This window comes from Dryobates pubescens, chromosome 8, assembly GCF_014839835.1.
Source record: "Dryobates pubescens isolate bDryPub1 chromosome 8, bDryPub1.pri, whole genome shotgun sequence".
NCBI lineage: Eukaryota > Metazoa > Chordata > Aves > Piciformes > Picidae > Dryobates > Dryobates pubescens.
The window spans coordinates 2,419,954-2,447,321 of record NC_071619.1 but is presented as its reverse complement, the minus strand read 5'-3'; the positions used below and the strand labels follow the sequence as shown (position 1 = coordinate 2,447,321).

Below are 27,368 nucleotides of genomic sequence, written 5' to 3'. Positions count from 1 at the left end.
AACTACTTCAGACAGACGGGTCAACACATGCAGACAACAGAATGCCAAGCTAAGAGGTCTACATTAAACAGAGGCCTGCAAAGTCAGATGCTTAATGCAATTTGCTCCTTTTAAACTCTTTTTGTTTGGTCAGCTCAGGCATTCTAGCCTTGCTGTTTAACATGCATCTGTTTTTTCTGAAATCAAAAAGAAAATGGCCAGAGATTGTGGTTTATCTTTCTGTCATTTTAAAGCAACATTATTTTAAGCCAGGTGATAAAGTAAGTAGCTGAACAGTCACAATCCTATAGATGCTGCCGCTGCATCTGCAGAAGCCTGTCATGACCTTAATGTGTCTGACAATATGACTTGGCACTGCTGCTGCACCACACACACTAGTCTGGCAAGCCGTGCTCAACATTTTCCCCTTTTCTCCTCCCTTCCCTGCAAGTGGCTGCCAAAGATCTGTGGATCAGTGAGAACCTGGGTTGATGCAAAGAATTGCAACTGAACCCTTGATTTCTAAGAGAAACAGTCAAGTGCTGTTACCCATCATGACAGCTTACACTGAATTCCCTGACACAACTCCATTAAGTGTTTCTCTTCTAAACAAGAAAATGCAGTCTCTGGAAAACTGATGTCCTCTTGCTATCCAAGCTGTCAAGATACAAGGGAAAGCAATGTTTCTTCCCACTGCATATCAGGAATACTTTACCAACCAAGAAGATTCAGATCTGCTTTAATCAAAGCATGAGTGGCTGTGTATTTAAGCAAGAGTAACTTGTATTCAAATAATCATTATTGATGTCAAGCTAACTTTTGAGTCATTACCCTTTAAATGTCAGTGAGCAGAGTATGCCATTCACATCCACCATGCAGATCAGCACATGTCCCCAGAAAGACAACAGAAACGGTGTTCCACTCATCAACAAAGTCCCATTTTCTTTTCAAGTAAAACATTCAGTAAACCTTTCAGTATTTTCTTTGACCTGAGTGGGTAGTAAGGGGGGTGGATTTTATCCACATGATACTGAAAAATCCCAGGATGTTTAAATTTTTATTGTTGTTGGGTTTTTTGGTTTGCATTTGTGTCTACCTGGGGTTTTTTTTCCCCTACAATCGACTGGACTCCTGAAAGTTGGCTGAAATGAGAAGCAACAAAGACCTTCCCAGCAGCTGGGAATTGTTTGACTGCAACTGTCTTGCAGTTGCCTGCAACATTATTACAGTGAACCCCTTGGAGCTACCACTGTTGAACAGGCACCACGTGTGACCGGAACAAATACATCCTCAGTTTCCAAGGAGCAACTTCCTTTTCTGATCACAGCAGCAATCCGGATCCCAAACTCTATCTGTACATGATGAGAGAAGCTGGAATATGGCAGTTCTTGACAAACCCCATCCATTTGTTTTGGAGCACAGTGAATAAACGATGGCCTGTGTCTTGCAATGTAAGAACAGTGCAACAGAATCTTTTATTGCTGACCAGGAAACAGTTCCACGTGTTAAACACAAAGACTTGTGCCCTGTTTGATAACAGTCAGATAATTATGAAGTATCAGACACTAAACATGTCCATACAGTTGAAGTCTGCTTCCTTGTGTACAAACACAAGAAAAACAAATCACTCAATTTTTCTGCCAAACTAAGCCTTTTTCACCAAGAGACTTGTGTTTTTTTTTGGCAAGTGAAACGAGGGAAACTGTTCTGATAGAGGCTCATGAAGTTATCTTAGTACGGAAGAAGGTTCTGCAAGAAGAGTACTTCTGAAAACTGGTAAGAAATGTACACAAGGAGGCAGGACTGATGAAAAGCTCCAGGTCACCTTGTATTTGTACATCCTCACTACTGCACCTCTGCAAAATACAAAAGGGTTTTGTAGGGAGAAACTTTAAATAAAGCATCTCTTACACGCTTGCAAATGCACAGTTCACAAGTTCAGCCTCGCGTGCCCGTCGGCAGTTTTACAGCAGAGGGACAAGGTTTTGACAGATGACAATACAGGGTAAGCCCTTGATCATGTTTCACTTTTATTGAACACCTTCTCCAAGTGCAGATTACAACCCTGCTTCAGGTTGCACGCAGCGAATTAAGCCATGATAGATCAATACTTCCCGAAACCCAACTCCTGGTGGCAAGGGGTCAGGCAGTGGTTGATTTCCGTAGCGAGAGGAATTACAACAGTTTAACAGTCACTCATAAAAGCAGTATGGTGCAAGAGGCTCTTTGGTGCCAAAACACTGTCAGTGACGCATCTGTGAACACTACTGAGTAGAAAGCAATCCAAATGACAACTCTTCCTTGCAGTGCTCTAGAAAACATTGAAGGACGCTGGAGACTCCCGTTACCTCCAGCAGCCTGCGAAGGAGTATCACCATTAAGGAAAAGCTGTATAAAAATCAATGACAAAAGACTTAAAAATGAGAAAGTATATCTTATCTTTCATCCTGAAATACAGTCAGGTACGGCCCAGCTCTACAGCAGGCATATTAAATAATCAGATTTAAGGTGATCTACACATCAAGACCTGAAAGATCACTGCCTTAATCTTACACCCATATCGATGGGCATTTACGCGGCGACATACTTGCATCGTCTCAGTCTTCAGTAGTGCCTAAAGAACAGAACTGCTTACATACCAGCATGCACCCAGAACACAGTCATATGTCAAACACCTAGAATGATGTAGAAATTTCAAGTGAAGCCTAAGAGCTCCTCAAGGAACATAGCTACTGACTTACAGAATACACAGTTAACCAGGTTGGAAAAGACCTTTGAGATTATCAAGTCCAACCTATCACCCAACACCATCTAATCAACTAAGCCATGGCACCAAGTGCCTCATCCAGTCTCATTTTAAACACTTCCAGGGAGGGTGACTCCACCACCTCCCTGGGCAGCCCATTCCTCACAAGTGTAACAAAACTGCAGACTTACTTGTGGTTTTGTTTTCCAAACTACAATGTATAGGCCGATCCTCGCGTTGATATACACATATATACAAAATGTATAGAAAAGCAAGAGAGTCCTGCAAACAAGATTCCTAACAGGAGTGGAGAAACACTGGGTGTACCAGAAAGGGAAAAACAGAGAAAAAGGGCCAGTTCTGTCATCACTTACGGTTCCACACTTCACTTCAGTCATTATTGCATGCACTGGGAGCCCAGAGTTCCAAATATCTCTGGGTACAGTTGAGCCAACCGACTACATCGCTCTTCCAGGTTATCTCACTTTCAACCTGATCCAAAAGTCAAGGTACGATTTACCATGTCAAGTAGAAGAGGAGGTAAAAAAAGACCACCTCATGCCATTTGCTACAGTATTAAGTGTCATTATTTGCACAGCCTGGCTGGGTTTAACAAAACTGCAAGTTTCCATTTCAAAATCTACTCTGACCTGCAACACCTGCACGGGAAGAAACAGAAAAGCTAAACCATGTGGCTCCTCAGACACTCGTTTAGAGCCATCATCTCCAAAACAAAAAATTCAAACATTCTGCTGCCTCTAAAATGCAGGTTTGCTTCACTGAACTATCACTGCAAATCCTACGGCTTTTTTAGGTTGTGCCTGCCTCTGTATTTGGGTGTAAGGCTGAAACACCTGCACCCTCTAGCTGTCACGGGTAAGACACAGTACTTGTATCTAACTTACATTCATTTTCAACTTCAAATTTATTGAGGCAGTTTATATCAATGTATCCATAAAATAATTCAGAAATAACCCAAGTATACCATTTAAACATCTTCATGATTTATCCATTTACACACTCAGTACACAAACAACCCAGCCTCTGTACAGGTTCATCACATGCAAACCACCCATAAAGACAAAAAACTTTTAATTGAAAATAAGTCACAACTCAGTGTACTGTTTCAACTGCATCTCCATTTACCAAATGGCACATTGAATAGTCTCTAAAATAAGATGTTTTCAACAATCTTGTTAAAAAATTCTTGGGCAAAATATTTCTAGACTTAAAAAACATCAAGATTTTCCAAAACACTCAAGATACTATACAACTTATAATAACCTTGAAATAGGTTTACAAGGTTGTTAACCAAGGTATTTACATACCAAATAATGTAAAGCAAAAAAAAAAATAATAATAAGAATAATAATTTGTATTTCTAATGACAAAAAAGGTGATGCATTAAAGATTTATGAAATTAAAATTAAGGCTCTTTGTTATAGTTCTTTATGTGACTTTACATAATAGCCAACTTTGGAAATGTCAGTCTTGCACATTCTTGTCAATCTACTGCATTTAAAGCAGCAGAGTATATTAAGTATTACTTTGAATAATTACATTGCTACTTCTAGGTTTGAGCATGCTTTTGAAACACTGCAATTATGAAGTATTTACAACGTGTAGCCTTCAAACTTCATGTAAAAGCACAAGTATGGCTGTCTGGTTTCAATACAAACAGCAAACTTGCAAACAAACAAACAAAAAAAAACCCCAAACATTTGTGTTGGTTTTTTTTTTTCCTTTTTTTTTTTTTTTACTTCTCAAAATTAAAATGCAAAATGACTACAGTCTTAAGAAGCAAACCAGCTCTGAAAAGTTTCAGTGTGCGCCTGAACGTGGACAGTAAAAGTCAGGTGAAGCTCCTCAGACAGTACTGTTTTCCATTGTAGACCGAACTGCTCTTTGAATCAGTTTCCTTTATGCATGTAGAAAAATTAAACTTTTTATTTAAAAAAATTATTCCAAGACCTAGAGATACTCTCTCAGCTATGCCCACGGGTTCCTTGAAAAACCAATACTGTCTAGCAGGGTTGTACTGATTGGTCCACAGTTTATTTCAGGATGTGTGTCCAACTAAAAGCAACTCGCTGCTGTTCAACGGCATTGCTCTTAAAAAGCACAGTGATATAAAACACTGAGGACAGACCAAATAAAAGAAAATAGAATGGAATGGCAACCTAGAGATCAAATTCATTACCCATTTCTCCTTCTATATCAAAATTTGTAGTCAGAATTGTCTTTATTGACTTTATTTTTAATTTTTGTACACAAAGAAAAACATGTTCATATCCATCATGAACAAAAACTTAAAAAGGCAGAACTAGAAGACATTTGTGTCCTTCACCAAAGCAAAGCTGTGCTAAAGGTTCCAAACATTTCCATTTTTAAAATAAATATTTTCTTTTTTTTTTTTTTTTTTTTTCCTCTCTCCTCTCCATTGTCTACATTCCAGTCTTCAGAATGTCACTGGAAACTGCAGCCTATCATGAAATACACACTTTTTAAACAGAGTCCCAGCTCACTGTGTTTGGTAGCTTGCCATACCATATCCAGCTTGGTTAGGTATTACAGGAGCACCTTGTCCCTGGGCAGGTTGAGCACCAAATCCACCCATCCAGGCGGCAGATGGAGATTGGCTTAAAAAGAAACAGGATGGTTAGGAAAAAAAAACCAACAAAAAAGGGAAAAGATGAGAAAAAAAAAAAAAAACAGTCATGCAAGCTAGTCAAGTTATTTACAGGACAACAGACTTAAAGGAAAAAAAAAAAGAAGAGAACATAGAAACATACTTCTTACGCTACTATTCAGACCAAAATAGAACAATTGCTTTTCTCTTTTTAATCATTAATTCAGATTAAGTGCTACAACATCTGGTTCTTGAAAACATCCTAAAGCTTTTTTAAGAACAAAGGGAAAAAAAAAGAAGCCCCACAAACCTCAGGTACTAGTAGCATGGGACAACCGCCTCCAAAGGCATGTACATACGCAGGTGGCTGTACGTCAACATCAGTGATGCAGAAATGCACAAAATTCCCCAACGCCTGATTGGCATGAATACCAGTGATAGGTTTATCAGGGCTTAATATGTTTAATTGGCAAGAGATAATGAAGAACTACGTAAACAAAGAAGTTATTTTTACAAGTATGTTAAAAGAAAAAGCTGTGAAGAGTTCAGTCTTGAAGAGATCAAGTATTAAAAGCCCACCCGAATACTGAAACTGCCCCAAGTTAAAATGCTCAGTACATAACCACTTCTCTCTGGAGCTAGAAACCCTTTAGGCAAATAGCTGGACTCAGACTCTCCAGTATTCATCACCTCAAGTCAGAATCCAGAAAGTTTCTTTACACCACCCAAAAAACTCTACCATAGAAGGAGGTCTTTGTGTCAAGGAGGTCTTCAGTCTCAAGACACCCACACGCATAAAACACGTGATGGAGTACAAGGCAGAGTGATTCGCCCCATTATTTGGTCCATGGAAACTATTAAACAAGGTTTTAAGCACATAGGAGTCCACCCAAGGCTTGAAACCTTGTATGAGCCTTGCACCAAATGAAACTCACACACTTGGAATATTCTTAAAAAAAAAATAAAGTAATAAATTCAAAAAATAATTCAATCCAATTACTTACTCTACTCCAAAACCCTGTTGATTCCATGCCTGGCCATACATTCCATATGATGGTACTTGCCACCCATTAGCCATATATTGCCCATACTGCTGTGGATTTCCATATACTTGGCTCCATTGCCCCCACTGACTGTAATCCACCTAAGGAGAGAATAATTCATACAGCTTCAGGTCATGAAGATGAATTATGTTCCTTTTGTGCTGCTGAAGGCAAAAACTTCAGCTATATCAATCACAAGGCTAAAATGAGCAATAATGAGATCAGAAAAGCAAGACATCACTGTGACTTAATTAGATCCCTGTACTGAAAAAAGTGTTTGTGTGTGCTGAAACACTGAAGGACATTTGGTTGGACAGTCACCTAGTCTGCGGCTAGTGAAGTAGCAATAATAAGAATTACCTCCGAGTTTCTCCCTATCTTGAATCATATCCAGAAGACAGAAAGATTGATATTTCATCAAAATCATTAGCCCAATTTGATGAACAGCTGGAACATAACTGAGACAGAACATGGAATTTCAGAAGAACTCTACCACAGAACTCGGCTGTTACAACTGGGAAGGTAGCACCGACATGTACACAATTGCAACACAATGAAAAGGTTTAAATGCAGTTACCTGTTGGAAGTTTTTAGTCATATCAGGGGATTCTTTACCCCAATAACATTTGACAACATGTCCTTCAATTGTGGTTCCATTAACTGAAACAATAGCATGCGCTGCACTTTCGTGGGTTGAAAATCTAAAGAATGAAAAAACAAACTGATGTGATGTTACACTTTAGAGTACTTTCCCCTCACTGCAAATACCAGAGTCTCCAGACAGACAGCAAATCCAGAGTAAAACATCTGCTTTCACAGATACTCAGATCCTCAGGTGAAAGGACTGGTGGCCCCTTTCAGAAGTTGTAAATTTCACCATGAACATGCAGTGAAAGCTTTTAGTGCATCCAGTGAAGTTACAAGAAGGTGAAACATTACTACACAAATAAAACCAGATCTTGTTTTCCTCTCTCCATACCTGACAAATGAGTAACCTTTTTCTGGGAACACTCTTATTTCCATAATCTGTCCAAATGGTGAAAAAGTCTGTCTCATAAGTTGATCTACAACATACAATGGTTTTGAATTAGCAACCATCTTTGCATCCAAAAAAAGCTTCCATAATGGAAAAAAAGCAGTAAAACCAACTCCTACCTGTTAGCCCTGATGCAATTCCTCCACAGTACACAGTACAGTTTTTTGGACTTGACTGATTTACTACATCTTCAAATCTCAATTGTTTTGTATTATCTATAAAGAGAGAAGGCTTTTTTTAAGCAGTAGGTCAACAGCAACCAGAGTCCCAGAAGATACTTACCTCACACACAGGTACGATTACACATTTAACAAACACATTCAATGTTCTATGACAGAGCAGTAATGCCAGCACTACATCGATATAACAAAAAAAATCTATACCTTAAGATCTGGAAGTCAAGCTAGACAGGTAATTAGAGTGGCATGACTTTGGCAACACTATGTTTTATTCCTCCACTGAACAGTGCAGTGCAAGAGAGCAAACAGCATGGCATGAAGGTCTTACTTTCTTGTGTACTTTTGGGGGCTGGTGGTTTCCGCGTTGCCCAGTTAGTTCTGATCTGACGGCCGCCCAACCACTGGCCTCCCATGTGTACAATAGCATTTTCTGCATCCTAGAGAGATCAAAATAAACATCAGAACACTTTCAAAAAGTAGTATGTGCAAGTCTGCTTCTAAGAAAAACTTGGTGGTCATTGAATTCTATTGACAAAACGAGCAACAGTATTAAAAAGTGCATGACTGTAAGCAACCAATGCAAACAGGCAACAATGAAATAACTTGAAGCCCATCAGGTACAGAGAAGACCCTCACAAGTGATATGGTAAAACCTTCCTCCCACCTCTCTTGTTTACACAAGTCAGAAGCCAACTACAGTCATATATATATACACACACACTACCTTTATAGAACCAGCAGCTGTGTTAGAATATCTGAAGGCTGCCCAAAAAAGCACAAGGGTCATAGAGATGCTAGATGGAATTGCTCAAGACAATACACCATGTTTAGGTAGAAACACTGACAGTTCCAGAAAGGCCGAGTGGTAGTTTCCAAGAAACTCTAATGCTGAAATACAAATAGACTGAGCATGCAAATTCCCTTTTATTTATCATTTGCACAACCCTCTGTCTCTTCTGCCCTCTGGAGGCACAATACAGATCTGAGCATTGACTGTTTGGTAAGTTCTCTAGGTATTACAGTCACTAGGAACACACACACACGAGTCCATGGCCCACACGGCTTCTTTTCTTGAGCGTGAATTAGAAGACAATCTTTAAGTTCACACTATAAGCAGAAATACCTATTAAGCAAGGGGTAATTTTGCTAGTAAGTTGCAAGAAACAATTTTCCCCCAATTCTTAGAAAGAAGAGCAGCAGAGCAAAGAGTACTCATGTTTGAAATGCTTTTCCAAGAGCAGAAAGCTGAAGACAGAAAACACCAAAAAGAACATAGGGAACAAGTCAAGGGCAAGTAGCTAGCACTGTCCTGCCTCACACTGAAGGCTTGCAGCTATTACAGACTTGTCCCAAACTCATCACTCGTGACCTCGATTCTAAGTTCTAATTACACAGTGTTCATTTTGAAGACAATGCATAAACAAAGAAATCGTAAGATGACCAATAAGAAAAAAAACTTAAAAGACAAAATCCAAACCACCAGACAATAAAATTTCCCAACTTACTAAATCACCCTTGCTCCCAAAATACAATGCTTAAGCTACAAACTACTAGGAAAGGAAAGCAGCTCCACTGAATCCTGCTGCCAGTCCTGAGCATCCTAGCTATGACAAAAATGGAGTCCATGCTGTAATTGTTCTACTTCAATGTAGGAGTTTAATTGTCTTGTAACTGTGGTGTGCACAGGACTGGAGTACCTAAGGGCTGGGAAGAAATGCCTCTTCCCCAAGTCTAGCAGGACAAACTCTGAAAAACAGGCCTTAAACTACCAGCATAGGATGGTTATACCTTAACACTATAGGTGCAGCTGCTGTTTCAATGAATACAGACCTGGGTTTTAGAAGCATTTGTTAGTATCACATTTAAAATCCATCCATTAATTCTGCAGAACAAATACAAATTTTAAAGCTGGAGGTTTGCTGACTCAGTCTTAAAAGAAACCAGTAAGTTGCATTCCATATGTCTGTTACAACATTTCCTCCTACAGTCACAGAAACCAAACATGACAGTATTACAATGGAAGAGGGGTAGAAGGAAACAAGACCTCTATTCCTCCCGTCCACTGCATCTGTGACACATGCAAAAGAAATGAACTCCAAGTGGAAAAATAAACTAAATCAAGGCATTCCATTGTAATATCTTAATGCATTTGCAAACACAAAGGAAAGAAATCAGTAGAACAAGTTGGAATTTGGGTTCAGCTCCAGATAACTGTTACAGAAGGCAGAGGGGAAAAAAAAGTCTTAACATGTAGGACTTTTGACCACACAGGCTTACATGCCTAAAATCCTTAACTCTGCCTGTTTCCTACACAGAGTATTTAAGGAAAATGGTTTTGTTTCCCCACATTGTCTTAAATGTTCTTCTAAACACATACAGATTGATTTTCCAAATAACTTTCACAGACTTCTTATGCTGTCAAGCATTTAACTTCCAAATTTGTTGAGTCAATAATTGCATTGCTATAAATGGCAAGGCATAGCACTGTTTTTATCAGCCATTTTTATACTGCCTAAATTCTACAAAGCTACATCAGAAGGGGCTCCAGTTGCCCGCTGGAAACATTTCTTCCCATGCACACATAACCTTACTTGTTATGTACCGCCATCCAACACCAAACCAAGAACCTTCACCTTTACAATATGCATAAGTAAAATACTTTCTAAGTACAGAATCCATTCTTAGCTGCAAATTAGTTACTCACTACAAAGAACCATCTTGGATTTCAAAACATTCTAACGACTCAAGCAAAGGACCAACCAGGAGCTTTACCAAGATGTGGAGCTCCAGCAAATGAATCCAGCCACACTACAGCATATGACACACTTGGCTGCATTAGATCCTAGGAAGACTGAGCTTTGGTATGAACCTGAATCTGGCACACACCAAATAGAGCTGCATGGTGTCACACTGACTCCTTCACACTGACAACTGCAGGACATCATTCAGCAGGGGCTCCTACCCTCACACAGGACCTGCTGTGATGCTGCAGCTAAGAGACCCAGAGCGTTACTGATTGGACCAGAACCCAACTCACTGTAGGAGACACGGATCCAAAGACCAACCTGAGCTATCCTAACCCACCCAAACCAGCTTCTTTCACAAGTCTCACCACATTGCTGTCATCTGAAGCATTTCAACCCTTAACCATAAATAATGGCAGCTTCTGACTGAAGTAAATATGTCCCATGCAAGCCACTTCATCTCCCCTGGGAAAGTCTGATACGTGGTAAGCAAGACTAGAAGTGGAAAATAGGCGATTATTTTAACTCTACATTGCAATTACTCACCAGTTTGTTATAAAAAGATACAAAACCATAGCCTTTTGACTTTCCAGTTGCCATATCTTTAACTACCCGTGCATCCCTGTGAAAAGAAGCACAGCTATATGAGGGCAATATAAGTAACCTGCAAAATAAAAACTAAAAGGAACCACACACACTGTATTGTGAGCATAATTTTCTCTTATAAATTCAGTTAGCCCTAAAACTACAATCATTCCTGAACTCTCCCTATTGCTTCTTTACCTGTTAGAAAAAAGCAGTAGGACAAAAAAAATAACATGTAATAAACATGCAACCTATCCACATAGCCTATACTGGCTAAAACTAGAATGTTCAAATTTGAAGTATAAGAGAAACAAAGTTTCCTTCTCTACTATTCTATCGGCTAGGGTCCTCTAAGGTTTACTGTTCTATAAATTACTGCAACAATTCTATCTAATTTACCATGCATTCTCTAAATAGTTAAATGTCTTCTGCCTAGTGATACAAAATATATGAAATATTAAAAAATCGAAAAAGAGGAAAAAATAGGAATTAAAAGGCATACATGGCCTGTTAACAGATTTCTTTATTTTTCTTGGTCAATTCTCTACCATCATTTTGGAGTTTGGGTAGCTGTAAATTTTGAAAAATTGACATTTTCAGAAATTTAAGAAAGGAGAATAAAACTAACAACAATGCTAAGCACACCAGTACGAAAACAACAAATTTACACAGAAATTTTAGTGAGTAAGTTAAAATGATTGGAAATATAGAACTGCACTGAATATAGAATGTTAAAATGTAAATACTAAAATATGTATATATAAATAATGTATAATAAGAATAAATAGAAATGAGAAAAAATCTACAACTGAGTTCCAGTGTGCACAGTTCCTTGCAGTTAGCCTTCAAGATCCTGTCCATTCTTATGAGCAATTCTGCAAAATAACCAGAATGCTATTACTTTTAATTGTGACTTGGACTTTAGAAAAACTGCAGGTCTCAGGTATAAATATAGATTGAGAAACAGAAACCTGAATTATTCTCTTTAAATTGATTTTTAAAACAGTACTACTTACCACATTAAGAGACAAAAAGCAAAGTAAACAAAACAGCAGAGGTAAGAAATAAGATTTATGATTCATTTAAAAATATGAGTACAGAACAAGAGAAAAATAAGAATTTTTTTTTTTTGCTTAGAAATATATTCCTGTAAAGTAGTACAAAAACCTTCATGTGCAACTTTGGAAGATTTTTTTTTTTTTTAATAAATATAATAAACTCATAGAGCATTAACAGACTTTTTTTTTTTTTTTTTGGACATAACCTTTAGCACTTAAGGATTCTTGTAATGTTAAACAGGTTTGATTAAACACCAGGTGATTTAGTACCACCTGAATTATCTATGAGAAGTTTAAAGAAACATTCTCTTAACTGACAGAAATGTGCACATGTTGTAAATCCACCCTTCATTTAAGCATTAGAATCTTAATTCATCCCCAAAAGCAGATTTAATTCTCATTAAGTATTAGCTTTTTCCCCAAACAATCACAAGTCATTCAACTACAGCTTCATAAGACCATATTCCAATTGCCCAGTTTTCTATACTGCTCATGAAACACAGTATGAATGCATAGAAAACACAGAGGATGCAACATAAACCCCTTTTCAAGTCACTACTCCCTGCAGACATTCTGAACAACAAAGTCACACTTAGGAACAGTAAGTAAATTGCAATACAAAGTTGAAGGACATTAGCATGTAAATCAGGTTAAAGGCACATTGCTTTCAGCAAAACCAGAGCACAATTACATTACTGCATTTACAACCATGAGAGATACTGAGATCAACCAACCACCCCTCGTTACTGCCCACCCAACACAAAGAAATTAGCATCAGAAAAATGATCTAGAACAGTGAGAAATAAACATTTCAACTCAGAAACACATATTCAATGTCCTAATTTCTAGCTGATATTGGAAATGTTTATGCTGATACTTACGATATTTTACCGAAAGGAGCAAATGCTGACTTGATGTCTTCTGTTGTTATTTCTGGACTTAAATCCCCAACGAACACATGGAAGTGATCTGAAAGTAAATAATTTACTAATCAAATATTTAACTGCTATCTAAAATTCCAGCTCCTGAGAAAAGTGATGCTCTGCACACAGCACTGGGCACCAGGAGCGCCCAAGGATTCCATTTGATGAGCAGCAGCAATTTAATCTGTCCACTCCAGTTTCCCCAGTGGTAAAGCAGAAACAGAAGAATTAGTTTGCAAAACTTCTATTAAACACAAGATGGGAAGGAGAAAGGTTACGTTGTGATGCACTGATAACAAATCATTACCACGTTGTGAAGGATTTGTGTAGAAGTAATACTGTGGCATTACTTTACTTACTGGATGTATCTTTTTTCTGGCTACTTGGTGTTGTTGCCCAGTTTACTTTGACCTCCTGAAAATAAGTATAAGATTTAGTATAAATCCACAAAATCCTTACATTTATTAAGTTCATTCAAGGGTGGGTTACAACTGTCAACGTTTAGGAATCATCATTCAACACGAAAACACTTGTCAGCATTTGAACATCACAGACAACACATTTGCCAAACAAGACTTAACTTCTTTTAATCAGTGTTTTTAAAAACTATTCTACCAATACTTAACCCTTCAAACATCTTCAACAAAATGAACATCCCACAGTTTTAGCAACGCTTTCCCACAAGTCTACACAACGTAAATCTAAGATGACAAAGCCAGCAACTTACCTTTCCCAAAATTTTTCTCCCATTCATAGCAGCTAATGCAGCAGCTGCATCTCTGTGTTCATAAAATTCCACAAAGCAATAAGGGTCATTGCTTGTATGCTGCAAAACAGAAAATCCAACAGAAGAGTTGACCCTTCTGCTATCGGGTTGCTGAGAAGAAAATCCAGGAAAATATATTACTTATAGCTAGAAACTTTAAGAATTATTTGCATCAGATTTATGAAATAGCCTTTGACATTACACTTAAATGCAAGAATTCAGATGGCCTTTTTAATAAAGGTCTGGGGATCTGTGAAGTATAGCTGACTTCGCAGGAGGGCTCCGTGCTTTAAGTTCACTAAACTAAAAATAATTCAACTACCAGAAAGGCAATCTGCAGACTGGATGGAAGGAGAGGGAAAAGGTGAAGAAGGGAGGAAAGCACAAAAAAGGTCTTCTGCCTCATATTATGTATACACACTCAAAAGCCTGAAGGGTTTGTTCTCAGGATACATTCTCACCAGTGTTCTCTCCTCCTACTTAAGAAACCTTTCCTTCTATTTGCCTGAAAAATCACTAGCAGACAGCTATCCAGAAGTTGCATATTCTCAGTTTCAAGTGGAAAACTATATACCAAGCAATTAAGTGTAAGAGTTGCTCAAAACAGTCTGAGAGGGAAAAACTGATCATCAATTGATTGTTACTCCATTACATCTTGAATATAAGCTGGTTCTGAGGATGGCCTATCAAATCACCTTTAAAAATACTAACAAGGCTCTGTGAAGTATTACATGTACCAGAGTTGTTAGGTGCAAAGAACCTAAAAGTTTCCAGGGAAGTTGTTTAAGAGGAAATGATAATTAAAATGTCAAGTTTAACACTGGATTTATCTGCCTACAAAATGTAGTGAGCGTAAAAACTAGGGGTTTACACCAAAATATCTACATTAACTACTCTGCAGGTACGTGAACCAAAAGATGACAAACGTTAGTATTAAACTAAAAGACTGTCGCTTGCACGGATAGGGAAAGGTCTAGCAGACAAAGAAACTGCTTTGGTATCAGTACTTTTGCATATCAGCCTCCCCCAGCGTTTGGTAGAGTGTGGCTCCAAGAGGTTAAGACCAGGTTTTTATCAGTCTTACTCTTTAACTTCTGAACATTCATACATGCTTTTATGCACACAGAAATTCCATTTCCGCCCCACAAACCCGCGTCATACAGCTTCAAACTCTGTTCTGTCTACAGCTGAAAAAGGGAAGCTGTTAAGATCTAAATAGCTGAACTGATCACAAGGCCTTCATACATCTACAATTATCAAGTAGTCTGAAGTCATCCTTCTAAACATTGTCAATATTAAGTGTCTCTAACTGATGCCAAATGAACAGATGAGAGAAAATATACCTCAGACCATAAAGAAAGAGTTTAAGTAACAACAGCCATGAAGAGCTCTAAAAGCACATTCACCCCAGATGCCCCAAACCAGTAACTTCCTGTACTATTTTCCTGCTACACGGAAAACGAAGTTTGGAAATCCATATAAGGGCTCAGCAAATTTAGTGCAATTCCTGCTTCAGCTGAAGTGCAATTCTACTTTTAGATTGTGAAGAGGTCGTCTTTAGGAGTATGAACTTTTGTGAACCTGAGCAGAGCCTCTTTTGCAGACACACAGATCTTTAGGTGTTCAAGACACCCCCCGAGTATTATATACCCCAAATAAACACTAGAGATCTCTAATTGCTTGACATTTTCTGCAAATGAAAAAGAGCTGAGCAAACAGTTCATACACCTGGCTAAAGTGGGGCTTACCAGAGAAGTTTTGAAAGCATTCAGGTATAAACTTGACTGACGGTGCTAACAACAGACAGGTGAAGAACCACTTAAATGTAGCTCAGTGCCTATGGAAAGCTTGCAACACGCCAATTAGAAGGATGGACAGGTACTTTGACATCAAAAGCACTTGCTGTAGCTGCAGGCCAGTTCCAGTCTAGAATCCAACCTGCACTTGCCGGCTGCTTGGTGACAGGGGCTAAAGTCAGCCCAGTCCCTTCACCTCTGTACGACTGAATGTAGCTGCAAGTAGATTTTTGTTTATCTACTTATTCCATAGTCTCACTTGTTATTCCTATGGTTATATAAAATCTTAAACCCACAAACCTAAACCAAGATAAAGTGGCTGCTGGAATCTCTCATCTGGTTCTCAAGAACTCAGTCTGATGCTAGTATCTGTCAGCCAAAGGCTGGAGCAGCAGTACCTGTGTGTGACAGAAGTCTCTTCAGAGAAAAACAACTGCACTCTTGATATTCCTCTGGTTAGTAATCTTTCTCCAATAAACTTAAGAGCTCATTTTCACTACAAAGTTTTAACTAACAGTTTCCCCATGTGGTACTTCACCAAGACAAAGATGAGTGACCAAACAAGCAACAGGTAGGTAACAAGCATCTAAAAACCAAAAAGCCATGTGCTAAACTGAAAGAAGACCACGGGAGTGTTCTGAAAGAAATCTAGTGGCAAGACTTGCTTCTTTACAGTTTCATTAACAATCCTGACAATATAATGTGACTGCTCAGGAAATCTGCAATTACAATTCAGTATGAAGCAGAAGTAGTAAAAAGTAGGAAGAGCATACAGAAAACCAGAGCTGAAGACCCAAAGATGAAACCTAGCAAAACTTCAATTACTCTGCTCAAACTTTATCAGGTCTAAATGCAGGAGGAAAAATATTAGGGAAGAAGAAGTTGCCTAGGGTGTGTCAAGAAGCTCACAGAAACAGCTATGAGCCCTAAATGTATCAAAGTACACAAGAGAGAGAAGAAAGTGTTAATACTTACCAAGACTTTGTACAAAAGACCTTATCCCAACTACTAGGGAAATTTTGTCACTTCGTTTCAAGAACAGAATCATTTTAAAAAGCAGACATGTGCAAAGGAGTTACATGCATTGGGGCACAGAAGCAGCTCAGGAAGACCAAAACTTGTTTTGAAGCACTTTTTTTACTTTTCATCCATAGTGAAGAATCATTATTTGAGGGGGAAAAGAATTACTGAGGGTCATGTCAAAATAAAGTGAAAAATGCATGAATAACACTAGAAACAATAAGGTTACTCATCATCAGAACAACTTGGTTCTTAAAAGAGGGGCTAACAATCATTTAAACAAAGTGGAATCTTGTCATCAGCTTGCAAAAGGTATGCCAGAGCTGCAGGCAAAAAGTATACGACTGCACACAACAACAGGTCTCCTCTGAAAAGTTACCCCCAAAGCCACACAGAATCAATGTAAGAACCCCACCACCAGCAGTGCCAAAAGAAGCCTCCAACTCCATTCCTTTTGCACAGCTTTATCCCCATTTACATTACACTTGCTACCCCCCTGAACGTGAAAAGCCTTACCTCTGTTATCATTTTACAGCTTTTGCATGGTCCAATCTGGCTGAATAACTGAAGTATAAGAACTTCAGTCACATCTCTGGAGAGGTTTCCTACATAGCTACACAAAGAAACAAAAAAACCAACATTTTAAACCAGGATTTTTTTCATTTTCTCAAATGAAGTTACACTTTTGAAGTCTTAAATGACTATGAAGAACCTCCCCTTAAATACCCCAGGTATCTTAAAGGCAGTATTTACAAATTATTTCATGATACAGTTTTAACACAGCATTTACATCGTTTATAAATGATGAAGTTGGCCACACAACTGAGAACATGAAGGTTGATTGAAATGTAGAACTGGACACCAGTATCAAGTGCCAATTATCTCTTTAGAGGAGAAATGTCAAAAGCAGGAATAAGCATTGCTCGATAATGTTGGGCAGAACAAGCCACTAACTGGGTAAAGATGTTTTAAGTACAGCTTCCCACTGAGCAGCTAATCAAGAGTACTTCTGAATCTGTGTACGAATCCACATCTAACTCCTATTAGCTCACTGGTAGCTCCCAAACATCAATTGTGCTGCCTTGCAAGAGACCAACTCAATTTTTCTGTTTTCCTGAAAACTTGGAAGACCAGTCCACTCAGCAACAGCAAGGCAGCTTATGCAGCGTTATGCCACAAAAATGCTCCATGCAGCACCAATCTCAACAGCGACCACCCCTGTAAAACTCCCCCAAATGTGGGCAGTGTGATTTTAATACCACCCACATTTCCAGGTTTTTTTAAATTTATAAAACCTTAGAAATAATTCCAAGTTTTAGAAATACCTATCAAGTTTAGGTAGTCCTAGATTTACCCAGGCAGTCAGAAATCCAATAGCAGAGTTTTAGAAATACTTCCACACTTCACACTCACAACAAACAAAACCAGGCCACAGAAAGGGCTGAGAAAGTCATGCACGCAACACTGAATTCCTAGAAGTGACTAATTTGTAATCAAATTGTAAACAAAGGGATCAGTTAAGAGAGAGGCTTGTCACAGCAACAGTACTCAGAAGTCATCAGCACAGGGCCATTCACTATATTTATAAGTAAGCCTGTCAAGACAAAGTATTCAAATGCAACCGACAACAGGAGCAGAACTTTTACGATTTAGCTGTTGAAACAATAAACATTTTATTCCTTCTACTCTGACCCATTACAGAATGTCATAACAGAGCAAACTGAAGTCAGTCTGAGCTGTTAATGCCCTACAGTGAGCATAAATGTGAACTAGCATTTCTTGGTCTTTTAAGTACAATGGGGCAAGTGCACTCTCCTTTCGCTTGACAGGCGTCCCTTTAAAAACTCTGAAGAAATTCTGTTGGACAACTGGGTTTTCATCCAGCGTCAGCGACACCAAAATGGACTCTACTTGTTTTCACGTGAACACTACACAGCATATCAACAGATTTCTATGTTGTTAATCTTTCAGTGACTGCAACAGTTCTGCACTTTCTCAGGCAGGAGTTGAATGCTACGCAGAAGCCAGAGTGAATTTCTTCTGTATCACATCACCTGAATAGAGAAAGAGCCATTATGAGCCCTCACATACTCTCTAGTTTCTTCCTAAGTATGCATGAATTAACAGAACCAATCCCTGCTTCATAACAACACAGTCTGCAGATGAATGAAGAAGTTAAAAACTGCAGAACTGTGTTAGACCCTTGACAGGACAAACTGCCTGTGGCATTGACTTTTCAGTTCTGTGCTCTGAAACGCAGCGGTTAAACATTTATCCACACTTTCCCTCTGAAACCTTAACTAAATTTTTGTTAATCATTCACCAAGATTAAACTGTAAATCGCCAATAGTTTTAAATGGTAATGTTAACCTTTGCAGATAGTACTAAAATCAGATGGAAAATATCATTACCAGTAGAAGTTCATAGAATCACCAAGGTTGGAAGAGACCTCAAAGATCATCAGGTCCAACCCGTCACCACAGACCTCATGACTAAACCGTGGTACCAAGTGCCACGTCCAGTCCCCTCTTGAACACCTCCAGGGATGGTGACTCCACCACCTCCCTGGGCAGCCCATTCCACATAGAAGTGTTGGTACTGCTGGGAACTTATTACTAGCACTTGTTTCCTTTGCATGTTGTAGAACACTAGTAGTTAACACCATGCCTTAACAGCATACTGAGATTAGGACCTGTACAGCAGCAGTGACATGAACTGAAAGGCACTGAAGTCCCGTTAGTATTACTGCTACTGCAAAATCAGGTACAGTAAGGAGTACAGTTACCAGCACTGAAAAACAAAATCTCAGCCTCTCCCATGCAGTATTGATATGCACTTTGGAAATGCAAGAACTCTGAAAAACAACCTGAGGAATTCCTCTTGGTCTGATAATAAAATTAAACCCCAAAACAAACAAAAAAAGCACCATTCCTTATTAGTCTACTCAATTAAGGAAAGATAAATCACACCAACTGCTAGAAAACATACTAGGTGGTTTTCCAGGGCCACTGTGTCTTTGTCAGGATGGCTGTGAGCAAGAACACTGCATCATAAACTTCAGCTATGAAACAGGCTGCCTCTTCATGGAAAATCAGTGCAATTCTGGACCATCTGATTGCTGGATTCAAAGGGCATGTGAAATCCTAACAGCCCATTAATTCTCTACATGTATATCATAAATACTGCCTTGATGTTTAATCTTACCAGAGTCAGAAGACATTAATACCTTTCACAAGTTGCTAGCACTCTGAAACTTGAGTAATACACATGCTGAGAATACTTCACAAAAAAGCTTCATGGAGCAAAGACAACATCCACAGAGACCCAAACTTTTGAACTGCTTGTAAAATATGGGAACATAAACTTCCACAAGTTTGCAACAATACACCAAATGTTAAGCTTTGATGGTTACTTTCATGCCTTTAAGTAGGTTGCAGTACAGTTATAAGATGACTTCAAAACCTCATTCAAGAAAACATCTTCAGTGTACAACACTTGGATACTGTATCACCAAGGAAAGAAATAGATACAACACATTAGAAACAGAGACCTTTCTGGAAACACAAACCTTTCCTTAGCTGATGCTAATCACCCGCCACACAAGGCCAGCCTATACAGGTGCACCCCATTTCCCCCTTTCTGACTCAATCTACACATGGTATAACATAATGAAGCAGTATTTTCCATTCCACTTCATGAAACCAAAAAAAGCACAACCACACCTCAAGAAAACATATGGCTTTTAACACGCTAGAGCATGGCACTTCAAGCTTTTGGGTTGGTTGTATTCTTAAGGATCTGTTATTCAGGCTTTTAAAACAAATGATAAACCCCCCCAGTGAAGCAGCACTTACTACCAGCACCAGAACAAGAGGACATAGTCTTAAACTGCACCAGGGAAAGTTTAGGCTTGAGGCGAGGAGAAAGTTCTTCACAGAGAGAACTGTTAGCCGTTGGGATGGGCTGCCCAGCGAGGTGGTGGAGTCACCATCCCTGGAGGTGTTCAAGAGGGGACTGGACGTGGCACTTGGTGCCATGGTTTAGTAGTCATGAGCTCTTGGCTGACAGGTTGGGCTTGATGATTTTTGAGGTCTCTTCCAACCTTACTGATTCTATACTTTTATAGGCTGTTGTCTTGCTTAATGTTACTGGGCAGCATAAGCAGTGGCTTCTTGCATGCAGGCAACAGTATTTGTTCCCTCTGCAGCACTTAAACCACTAATTAATAAGCACACACACCCCCCCCCCAACCATATATATCTAGATATAAATTTACCTCCTGATATACATTTCAATATATTGCAGCTTTGAATGGTGCTGACAACACAATGAACAACAAACTGCATTTGAAACCCCTATCTCTTGTGGAATTATCCAAAGAATACAAGAGGCAAATAATGAGTTTTAGAATTGAACTATTTGGCTTGACCAGAAAAATCATCATCTTGTGAATCAGGTTTTTATTGTGTCCTAAACAGGCAGCAAACAAAGGGATATTTACAGCCAATACTTTTGGATCCACAAAACTCCCCTACATGCTATTTGGAGGAAAGATAGTAAATATGTTTTCACACTCACAGGCACAACACACAACAATCAGCAGATTCCATATTGATAAGCAGCAAGGTAACTGATGTGATGAAAAGCCCATAGAAATTCTAGTACCATCTCTGCCTAGTACTAGGAGCTACTGGAAATAAAATGATGCCAAGAGAAATCCACTCCATAGACTCCACTAGCAGACAATATTCCACTACAACAGAGCTGCAAGAAAGTAGAAGAGCATCCAGCTGCTGCTTCAGTTACAAATTCCATGGCACCAAGAACATAACACAGCAAAGCTACTGACACAACTTGTAGATGTTCAGTGACTGCTCATTAAGTGATTTCTAAAACCATTAATAAGAACATGCAAATTTGGAACTTTTCTTGCCCTTATCAGTGACAGCTGATAACATTAGCAACACATTAGGTTTCTGAGAGCTTAGTTTCCACTTTAAAGTAGAAAGAAGACTTTCATACAGCTTGTGATGGAAGGAGATCTGACAGTACTCAGAAAACAGAGCTTTCAAGCAGTGTGTAAATAAAAAGAGAGACCACAGCTCATTTTAGGAGCAGCTAAAAAATTATACATTGTGAGCTTCCCTCACCACATTTCACTTGAGGGCTGTTGCAAATCCTACAAAAAGGCTCCCCCCCCCTTCTCACATTTCCAAATTGTTTAGAGGACTAAGGAAAAAATTTTGGCAGAAAATACTGCATGTTCTTCTTCATATTTCTATACAGGCCTACTAGTTATGAAATGTGAGAAATGAAATTGCAAATGGTGTAGATTTTCTATATTAAGCCTCAGAAAATATTTTGAATTCTTAGAGGTTCATGACTGACCTATCATGACTGAAAACAACCTAACAGCCCTGTAAGTACTGCAAATGGAAGCAATTATTGTTCCTGAGATATTCAGGATGGGCATAAATGTTAGGTGAACGGTGGTTAGGTAGACTTAGCTTTATATAATTAAAAAAACCACATGCTTCCAAGTGTTAAAAAAAAAAAAAATTCCTTTCTAATGTGCAAGTTTAGTTTTTCTATCCTGAGGAATAAATTAAATACTCCAGACATTCATAAAGCATCACTCAAAACTATCAACCAACTGCTTATGCAAGTTGTCAAACAGCTACCGAAACAAACTGTTCTTCACCTACTTCCCCCAACCCTGTAAAAAACAAACAAACAACTCCAAGGAGTTCAACTCACAATGTTATTAGTTGTTCTTGGGGGAAAGCAAGTTTAATTTACCAGAACTGCTCTACAAGAAAAGTATTTCCCAGGACAATCATTTCTGAAGCACAACACCCGATCCTAAATGCAAAAGTATTTCAGATAAAAGTAGGGAAAAGAGTGAGAGATGAGAAATGCTAGAGCAGAACTGTGTTCTATGGGAAAAAAATCAAATAATTACAGGAAAGCTAACCTATGTGACTGTAGTTACTACAAAACTACTAGGAAATTAATGTACATGCTGTTTATTAGTTTGACAAATTAAACAGAGCATCACATACGTGCAATAAAACACCCTGGGCAGCTGTAAAGATTGTTTCTGTCAGGACCTATGGATCTTGTCAGGACCTATGGATGCATTAGTAAAAAGAACTCACTCCTGGGTAGTAGCAACATTTGTCAGCTATAAAAGAACTTCTGAAAACTCAGTCCAGGTATAAAAGAACTTCTGAAAACTCAGTCCAGGTATAAAAGAACTTCTGAAAACTCAGTCCAGGTATAGCCTTTGTTTGGTGTTTTTTTTTAATAAGAGGAGCCAATAGGGGAAAAGAGGAACATTGGAATCTTGTAAATAAACCCAAGTAAAACACTGTGTTAACTTTGCCCTTTTCCCTCCTCTCTCATTCGAAAGCAACGCTCTGAAAACTTCGTCCACTCTCAGGGCCAAGCAAACTCACATCATTTAGGCAGTCAACACAAAAAGCATTCAAGATATGCTTCTTTAAACGATGCATCTCAGGGAGCAAGTACTAAGTTAAGTACTTATACTACATCACAAACAAGCTGAAAGAACTTTTGCAGGCATAGGAAGGAGAAAAGCATAAGCTGTCTCAAAAGGCTTTAAATGCCAAGTCATCGTTTTGGTTGTGGAAACAAAACTCACGAGAAACATCACTTTGTTTCAGTAGTTTCTTTAAAGTGCCCTTCAGCCCAAATTATCTTTGAAAGCCTTTCTGAAGGCTACTGTCCCAAAACCTAGAGACAAGGATTTCATTTGCAGAGTCTTGAGCTTTGTTTCTCATAGGGACAGCTTAAACCTTGAGACTGCCTTTCTTATATGGACAGCCTGAACCCTGAACTGTTCATACAGCACCTAACATCCTCTGGCAACTGGAAACTGAAAATCTATTCACTAGTAACAATAATCCACAACAGAATTACGTGCTACCAACCATACAGACACACAACTCCCCCTCCATCACCACCACCACCCCCCCCATAAGTCAACAAGACAAAGAAAAACCATCAAAACAATACTACAGAGTTGAACTCAACAGCAAGGAAGAAAGCTCGAACGTTTATTTTAAATCAGAAAGCAGATGACGGCCACCAAGTGATTAAACACTGCCTAGAAAGACACGGCCAACATATAGTTATTATTTTCCCAGTGCCCAGGAGGCTGTTATTGAACCACACGGTAAAATACTGGAGGGAAACGCAATTTCTCCTATCTGCCCGCTAGAAAGTCGTGGTTTACAGCTTTCCCCATCCCACCCACCGCAGGCAGAACACAAAGAACTTTCCTACTGCCGGGACCGCTGCGAAGGGGATCCGAGGACGGGCGACCCGACCAGCTCCTCTTGGCGCCGGCCCCGGGAGGGGCTTGTGCCCGCGGGCCGGGCAGCGGGGCTGCCTTTGACCCCACCTACACCCCCCCAGGCACTGGATACAGACCTACTTAAAGCCCGAGTCCCCTTGCCGCCACGACGGCGGCAGCTCCGGTTTCCCCCCGAATCCTGCGCCCTCCCCGTCTCCGCGGCCGGCAGCTGCGCTCTCCTTTGCTGCCCAGTCTCTTCTCCCCTCCCTCCGCTCCTCGGCCGACACCCGCTCCCCCTCCCCACGGCCAGCTCCAGACCCCGCTCCTCATCCCTCCCGCACACGCTCTGCCCTCCGCCACACTGCGCTCCTCTCCCGCCCGCCACGTCCTCCCGCTCTCCCGGGACCCTCTCGCCCTCCGCGCCCCACCGGCCCCGCTGCCCCCCCTCTCCCCACCCCCACCGCGGCCCGGCCACGCACGCCTCCGGGAGCGCATCCCGCTCCCTGCCTCGCCTCGCCGCCCGCCCGGCCTTCGCCACCCCAGGCCCACCGGGGCTCACTCCCCACCCCCAGAGCCTCTCCACTGCCGCGGCCCCGCGGCAACCCCGCGGCCCCTTCCCCACTTACAGGGTCCTGGGCTGCCCGTCGTCTTCCATAATGGTGGGTGAGCGCCGCTCTCAGCTGCACCCGGGGGCAGCGCCGGAGGGGGGCTCCGCCGCGCAGGGAGGCGAAGGGAAGGTGAGGGTGAGGGCCCCGGCTCCCCCCGCTCCGTCTCGTCCCCTCGCCAGGTCCCGACACCGCAGCCCGAACAGCAGAGGGAAGAAGCACCACAAAATGGCCGCCGCCACCAGACACTCAGGAAGCCGCGCTCTGCGCAGCCGCGCCCCGCTGGCCCGCTCCCTCTCGGACCGGATTCTCCTTCCCCAGCCCCGCCGCCGCGCCGCAGAGCGCGCTGGGGATCGTAGGCACTGACGGCGACAGCGCGGCGGGACGGCGAGCGGAGCCCCCTAGCCGTCTGGGTGCTGTAGTCCTCCGACCGCGAACCGTAACGTGGGCCCAGCAGGAGCCGGGCGGAAGAAACTACGACTCCCAGCATGCCTGGCGGGAGCGGGCCCGTGAGGGGGGCGGGCAGCGCGGCGTGGATTGGCTGCCAGCAGCCCGGGAAGATTCACTGATGTGCTTCGCCGCCTCCCGCCAGCGCCGCGCCGAGCGCAGCGGGGTCCACCCCCATCCCCGGCTCCAGGCCCAGGCTTGTCCCCTTTAGTGCCGCCAGCGTCGGCCTGCAGGAATACCTGAAGGAAGCCTGCTCTGAGCCCCAAGGGTTTCTCTGTGTGGAGGAGGCGTGACGTTTAAAGTCGGCGCTGAAGCGCGAATGAGGAATAAAGGGAGCTGGTACTCCTCGGCGGTCGTCCTGCAAACACCGACCGTGCTTCCGTGTGCTTGCCTGAGCGGCGTCTGACTTACACGACTCATCGATGAACAGAGAGTCGTTACCAGTTCACCACTAGACTGTCTCCCAAAGTGCCACGTTTATACATCTTAATTGCCCCTGGGATGGGGACTCACACTGCCCTGGGCAGCCTGTTCCAATACTTGACCACGCGTTCAGTAATGAAACTTTTTATAACGTCCAGCGTAAACCTGAAGCCACTTGAGTCCATTTTTTGTCCTGTTAATTGGGAGAAGAGGCTGTCCCCCACCCTGCTGCAACCTCTTTTCAGGGAGCTGTAGCGAGTGAGAAGGTCTCCCCTCAGCCTCCTTTTCTCCAGGCTAAGCTGCTCCTCAGAAGACTTGTGCTCTAGACCCTTCAGCAGCTTTGTTGCTCTTCTTTGGACATGCTCCAGCACCTCAAACTGAGCCCAGTATTCCAGGTGTGGCCTCACCAGTGCTGAGTACAGGGGGACAATCACTACCCTGGTCCTGCTGGTCACACTCTTCCTGATGCATGTCACCTTCACAAGCAAAGACCATGCTTACATACCCTGCACACACACTACCAACAGCAGAGCCTGCCTGTCTTCAGATAGCACAGTGTGCAAATACTTTCAACTGTAAAGATTAGTTATGGCTACGAGATGTGTAATGCTCAAGGGGCTCACCGAGAGCAGAGACCATGGGTAAACAGGGCTGTCCATCTCATTTGGTTCCACATACATCATGATGAGGTGTTCCAGAAGAAACATACTGTAGAGCACCATCAAACCAACCTCTGTTGTAGGCATAGAATACAACACCATCAATTAGCACTTGGAACCCCAAAGGGAAGTGGTATCACAAAGCAGATCTCAGTGTGAGCAACTGGGGCTCGGGGCAAAGGAACAAGGGAATGGTGGTGATGTCTCAGAGTAGTTTTGAAGGGAGAAGCCTTGGGTGTTCCTCAGCAACTTCAGCAGAGGCATCAAGTAAATAGTTTCTGGAAATTCTTTTCCTGGAAGTGCTCTCTTTGTAACATCAAACATAATAATCCTTGCCAACATCATTAAACTGTTCTTGCTAAATAAACAAATAAAAGGTTTAATAGAGGAATATTTTTTTTATGGTAACTTCGCTTTAGCAAGTAAGAAGTTAAGTTAGGAACTGTCAGTGAGGACAGGGGTCAGAATAGCTCTGCCTAGGCAGAGTATGAGTATCCTCACGTGCAGTTACTGCAGAATAATCACAGCACTCTTACTCTGGAAGAAATTCCATTTGTCTGCATCTTGAATGTTCAAGTACCCTAAAATACTCTCCCTCTTCCAAAATAGTAACATTGTGGAGAAAAGTGCTTATATTCTTACCAAACTAGCTATTTCCGTGCCTGCTGCTCACACAGTAATGTTTTCCTGTCTTCAACAGGCAAGACTGTTGCCAGGCATGTATTTCTGGAAGGAGCTATTTTAGCTCGTGGATGTGGATATAGGTGGCTTAAGTAACTTTTTTGAATGTGTTAAAAACACAGAAAGGCACCTACATAAAAAGCACAGAAGGAATTGCTGGAACACTCTGACCATGGGTTTTGAATAGCCAAAGATCTGCACGTAAAGAACCCTGCACATCCAGCAGGGATCAAACCTCTGGGGTTTTTTTTTGTCAGATATTGCCACTGGCAACTGCAGTGGAAGGAGGCAGGAGCAACAGGCAGAGAGGTGATGGGTACTGGTGGTGGGGGCAAGCACCTGCAGCATATCACTTTCAAGTGGCCTGCACTGTGCCCTCCATATACCCGAGTCTGTGACCTGATATCAAGCACATATTCCTATAGCAGGGGCAAAACTGACTCCTGATGCAAACCATCTGTGTGGCACTCAGGAGTGCCTGCACAGGGAGATGCAAACTGACCAGCAGCACAGCAGCAGTTTACACTGCTCTGCAGCTCCCCTAAAATTTGCTACAGGATGTGTGTGAGCCACACCTGGCAGACTGAAACCTTGGCACAGTACATGCAGATTAGCAATGGTTCCCAGTAAACTCTTTGGGCTAAAAGAGTGAATGAAACTACAAGTAATTTAATTCCATATGCTACTCTGAGAATATTTTTAATGTTCTGCCATGTCCTAATGACCCCAAA

The 27,368-nt window shown here is 41.1% G+C and overlaps 1 protein-coding gene across 6 annotated transcripts in view; it reads right to left on the bottom strand.

The window, feature by feature from the left end:
* Positions 1 to 4,456: 4,456 nt before the first annotated feature.
* TIAL1 (TIA1 cytotoxic granule associated RNA binding protein like 1) overlaps positions 4,457 to 27,368 on the bottom strand; it is a 133,887-nt gene continuing 110,975 nt past the window's right edge. Inside the window, exons 1-13 of one of the 6 annotated variants that reach the window (XM_054163944.1) lie at positions 24,449 to 24,700; positions 17,021 to 17,117; positions 13,650 to 13,799; positions 13,282 to 13,336; positions 12,881 to 12,968; positions 10,903 to 10,978; positions 7,941 to 8,049; positions 7,553 to 7,648; positions 7,377 to 7,461; positions 6,975 to 7,098; positions 6,359 to 6,498; positions 5,665 to 5,769; positions 5,253 to 5,364 (exon numbers count right to left, since the gene is read on the bottom strand). In XM_054163944.1, the coding sequence (XP_054019919.1) occupies positions 5,673 to 5,769; positions 6,359 to 6,498; positions 6,975 to 7,098; positions 7,377 to 7,461; positions 7,553 to 7,648; positions 7,941 to 8,049; positions 10,903 to 10,978; positions 12,881 to 12,968; positions 13,282 to 13,336; positions 13,650 to 13,799; positions 17,021 to 17,117; positions 24,449 to 24,477 (1,146 nt within the window). In that variant the 5' untranslated portion in view covers positions 24,478 to 24,700 and the 3' untranslated portion in view covers positions 5,253 to 5,364; positions 5,665 to 5,672. Of the gene's footprint in view, positions 5,365 to 5,664; positions 5,770 to 6,358; positions 6,499 to 6,974; positions 7,099 to 7,376; positions 7,462 to 7,552; positions 7,649 to 7,940; positions 8,050 to 10,902; positions 10,979 to 11,443; positions 11,817 to 12,880; positions 12,969 to 13,281; positions 13,337 to 13,649; positions 13,800 to 17,020; positions 17,118 to 24,448; positions 24,701 to 27,368 lie in introns of those variants that run through there. The other 5 variants (XM_054163943.1, XM_054163945.1, XM_054163948.1 and 2 more) reach the window with 5 other exon arrangements.